Source organism: Penaeus japonicus, unplaced genomic scaffold, assembly GCF_977035675.1.
Source record: "Penaeus japonicus unplaced genomic scaffold, GWHDUDI00000001_assembly GWHDUDI00000019, whole genome shotgun sequence".
Lineage (NCBI taxonomy): Eukaryota > Metazoa > Arthropoda > Malacostraca > Decapoda > Penaeidae > Penaeus > Penaeus japonicus.
In genome coordinates, this window is record NW_028234421.1 from 5,260,283 (window position 1) to 5,264,672 (window position 4,390).

The 4,390-nt window shown below is 36.7% G+C and overlaps 1 protein-coding gene across 1 annotated transcript in view; it reads left to right on the top strand.

The window, feature by feature from the left end:
- The first annotated feature begins 241 nt into the window (after positions 1–241).
- The window catches only part of LOC122245538 (uncharacterized), a 20,087-nt gene continuing 15,938 nt past the window's right edge, over positions 242–4,390 (top strand). Inside the window, exons 1-2 of the mRNA XM_086547068.1 lie at positions 242–466; positions 2,118–2,226. Coding sequence (XP_086403194.1) covers positions 427–466; positions 2,118–2,226 — 149 coding nt within the window. The 5' untranslated portion in view covers positions 242–426. The remainder of the gene's footprint in view (positions 467–2,117; positions 2,227–4,390) is intronic.

The following is a 4,390-nucleotide window of genomic DNA, read 5'->3' on the forward strand; positions in this document are numbered from 1 at the left end:
TGTATCATCGACTCCCTTTCTCATTTCTATACATATAACGTGGCTTATTTGATTCGTATAGACATTAGAAGGAAAATTAAGAAATAAAATAAGGTGAGAAAAATAAGATAAACTGACTTACCTTAGTGTAAAGCCTGCGTACCTACCTGAATGGCTTGCGCGCCGTATATCACGACCTGGCAACTCGACCAAGGGAAAATCTAAGCCATCAGATATAAGAGAAAGTCGAATTCACGAAGTTGGTCAGAACGTAATCATTCCCAGCGTCGAGAAGGAACGAACACCTTTCACAGTTCCTCTGCTAGTATTCTTTGGGAGTTTTGAGAAAGAAGTCATATCGAGAATCAACTTGACGAAGAGGCATTGACGTCCATCGTGAAGAGAAAGAGAAGTTTGAGGATTTGAAGAGTTTCCAAAGCCAAAACTATGCGGGTTATCTTAGCTCTCGGTTGGCTCCTTTTGGGAGGTAAGGCACATTCTCAGACATGTATTTTGTTTGACGTTTTAAAACAGCTTGTTGTCAATCGTGTTCCTTTTCTTTGCCGTAATATACGATAAAGAACTTATATAAGTAATCGGCAAGTCAAAAGCTTCATTCCAAGTGTCTCGTTAAAGTGGTTTTGTACTCTTATTTCTTTACTGCATTTTTTGTTGTTATATTTGTTTTAAGTGATGAATAATACCGATGCGTGTTTCTCAATGTTCAGAAAATAACGTTTAGTTACTTCACAATATGCATTACGCTTGTAGTATTGTGTAATTGTTATACTAAAGACCTGTGAGATTAATTTAATAAAAAAGAATGAGAGATTGTGCATTTAGAGAGAACGTTCAGAATTTTAAAAGATATATATGTATATATATATATATATATATATATATATATATATATATGTATATATATATACTTCAAGACATATATCATACAAAAAGCATAAGTAACTCGACTCCACTACAGCAAAACTGAAATATTGAATAATTAGATACAAGTGTGGAACTTGGTAATGGCGAGTCCTGACAGACCATGTTTATTGTCTCGTATGTGTCACTCGCAAAGGCATTTATCACTGACAAAAACAAAACAAAACAAAAAAAATAACGTACAGGTTTATGAGGTCGTGTTTCTGTATAGGAATTTATAACACACTAGTGTCTGTCTGCTGTGTGTGTGTGTGTGTGTGTGTGACAGAGAGAAAGAGAGAGAGAGAGAGAGAGAGAGAGAGAGAGAGAGAGAGAGAGAGAGAGAGAGAGAGAGAGAGAGAGAGAGAGAGAGAGAGAGAGAGAGAGAGAGAGAGAGAGAGAGAGAGAGAGCGAGAGAGTTTTTTTTTATCATAAACACACCCACACCTATACACATTTAAATATCTCCAACTATGCATACAATACACACCTAAAAAGAGGACACACACGCACAAACAAACAAATGAGCATAGTTAACTGTTACAAGTATGATTAAAGTGCAAATCACGGCGCACGAGACATGTGGCAAAGTGGCTCTGGTGTTGTCAGCCGGAGGGGAGAGGGTGGCAGTAAACAGGTCAGCTCTGGCGGCATACTATGAGGACGGGAGATTGATGTGCGCTAGCGAGTGTTGTATTTGTGTGTGTGTGTGTTTGGGTGTGTAGGTATGTCTAGGTATATGGGTTAGGGTTGCGTTTATGTATATTTGTGTGTACTTGTACTCATTCATATATATCCAGTATTTTTTGTGTATATTATTGTTTGTTTGTGTATGTGTGTGATCTCTGTACATCTGTATATTAATGCAGTGTTAATTAACGCAACCTGCTTAAACACACACACACACATATATATATATGTGTATATATATGTATATATATGTATATATATGTATATATATGTATGTATATGTATATATATATATATATATATATATATATATATATATACACACACACTCAAAAAAGAAAAAGAACTCGAATTCATTTATCCATCCCTCCTCTCTGAAACACACCACGAATTCTACGGACCCCGCCCGCCCGATTTCACGATCCATGAAAATTCCCACCATACATAATTCCCTCCCTATAAGTCACTCGATCGTTCACCACATAACCTTTAATCTCTCTCTCTCTCTCTCTCTCCTTTATCCACAGCATCCCTCGCAGCCCCTTCAGATGATTCAGAAGGATCCACGCCCGAGGTCCTTACTCCAGAGGCGCGATCGGCCATCCTGCTACCGCCCAACTCTCTCACCAGGGAAGGGTAAGTACTACGCCCACACACACACGCCCACATACTCGCTTGTTTAAGAACGCGATGTATATGTGTTTTTTTAATGCAAATTATCTTAACCTGTCTTCAACTCTATGAAAAAGGCGATATATTATACTAGTTCGGTGTCATGTTCTGAGAAGGAGTAAAAATTGAGGCGAAACGTCAACATATTTAGTATTTTTTTCTTTATTATAGTGGTTGTGCTTCATTTTTTTTGCGTGTCTATACCCAATATATAGCAGCATAGATTAACATGTGCGTGAAGTCACAGTTTAATACGAAATTATCCCGACACTGCAATTTTTATCACTCATATACTTTGGATACGTTGTGCTGTAACATAACCCAAAACTAATACAGTGTTACAAAATCATCACTCGCTTTACATGCTCAATCAGGTTGTGCCGTAACGCAACTCGACATTAATACGTTGCACACTAGTCATTATATACGCAAGGTCACGCCGTAACGTAACTCGACAATAACACAGCCTTCGCTTAGTCAACTTGCGTCCTTATTCGTAAACATAGACATCCGGGAACCTTCATCTCTTGCAAGAAAAGGAGAATAGGTAAAGAAATAAAAAAGAGAAGGAGAGAGGGTGGGAAGGAAGGGAAGGAAGGAGAAAAAAAATAGGTAGAAAAGAATGGAGAAGGGAAGGAAAGACGGAGATATAGAGAAAAAAAAAGAAAGAAAATAGGAGACCACGGAAAGGCATGCACGATATCAAAACAAAAAAACAACGACAACAAAAACGAGAAGAATAAGAAAAGGAGGATACGAACATAAAAATAAAAAGATAAAAAAAAGATAGTTAAGGAGGTGAAAGTAAGCTTCCGAAACCGCCAGCTGACCGCGCTTGATGACACCACGTCCTCCGGAAACAAAGTGGAAGGAAGACATAAAACAAAAAACAATTACAACAAAAAACCGACAAAATAAAGTATGACCCAAGGCCGTTAAAAGAGACGGATTGTACAAGGTCCAAAAAATTACAAATTCTTCTTTTTATCTCTTTAAATACTGCTAAGATAACAAGACGACTTGACAATACGGTAGCTTAACCAACACTTATAAAAATACGAACAACAACAAAAGAAAATCACACAAAGAGAACACCCAAAAAAGAGCTATAACGCCCAGTTCTTTCGTCCAGAACAAAACCCGTTAAGAACGCATTCTTCTGTCTTTTAATCTTGCTCTTAAAGGCACGACTATCTGTTGGAACAAGTGACTGTGGAAAAGCGTGTACATAGATATTCTCTTCTGGGTCCCTGTGTCAATACTTAGGTCTTCGGTGATTCTATAGCCGTTATTTCATGTGTTTTATACCTGCTCTCTTGCGCAGCCGTTTATATTCTGTTGGGCCGTTCTAAAAAATGCAGTTTTGTATTTTTCTTTCTCTCTTATTTTGTTATTTGTTTGTTGGTTTATATTCATTTTTTTCCGTGTGTGTCAATGAGTTTACCTTCAATGTTCATTTTTCTCTTTCAAACAACATGTTCGTCAAAATACAGCATTTCTGTCTGTTTCTCTTTACCGATTAAAAATATGTATATATTATTTCATTCATCTGTATTTATTTACGTGCCTTTCATTGATTTTTTTTTTTTTTTCGTAAATTTGATTTTCTCTTTAAATATGCATATTTTCGGTGATTAGGCTGTTCCATAAGATCAGAAAATAGAAAGCGTAAAGTGCTTGTGAAAACATGTCACACACATAATCCATTTATAGACTTTGATCATTAATATAATCACTTCTGAAACACACAAAAAAGTCAGTCAAACTGCTTTTTCTTACCTTCCCAAACCGCTTTTTAATTCATTATAGTTGTGACTTGTAAATTATATTCGTTTGCTTCGAGAGACAAAACGAAATGGAGAACATAAAAAACACAAGTTTACAAGCAGAAAGAGAGTGAGAGAGAAGGAGAACTAATCGACCGGATGACACCGCGATCGACAACCGGAAATATAAATAACAAGTGAAATTTTTCCTTTTTACATTTAGGGCGCACACTCGAGTGCCGCCATGGCAAACCAACTCTATATCGTATTCGTCTTCTTTTACCTCTTTTTCTCTCTCTTTTTATACGAGTCATTAACCTTTAATCACCTGTTTTCGTCATCAATTAAGGAGATCATAATTA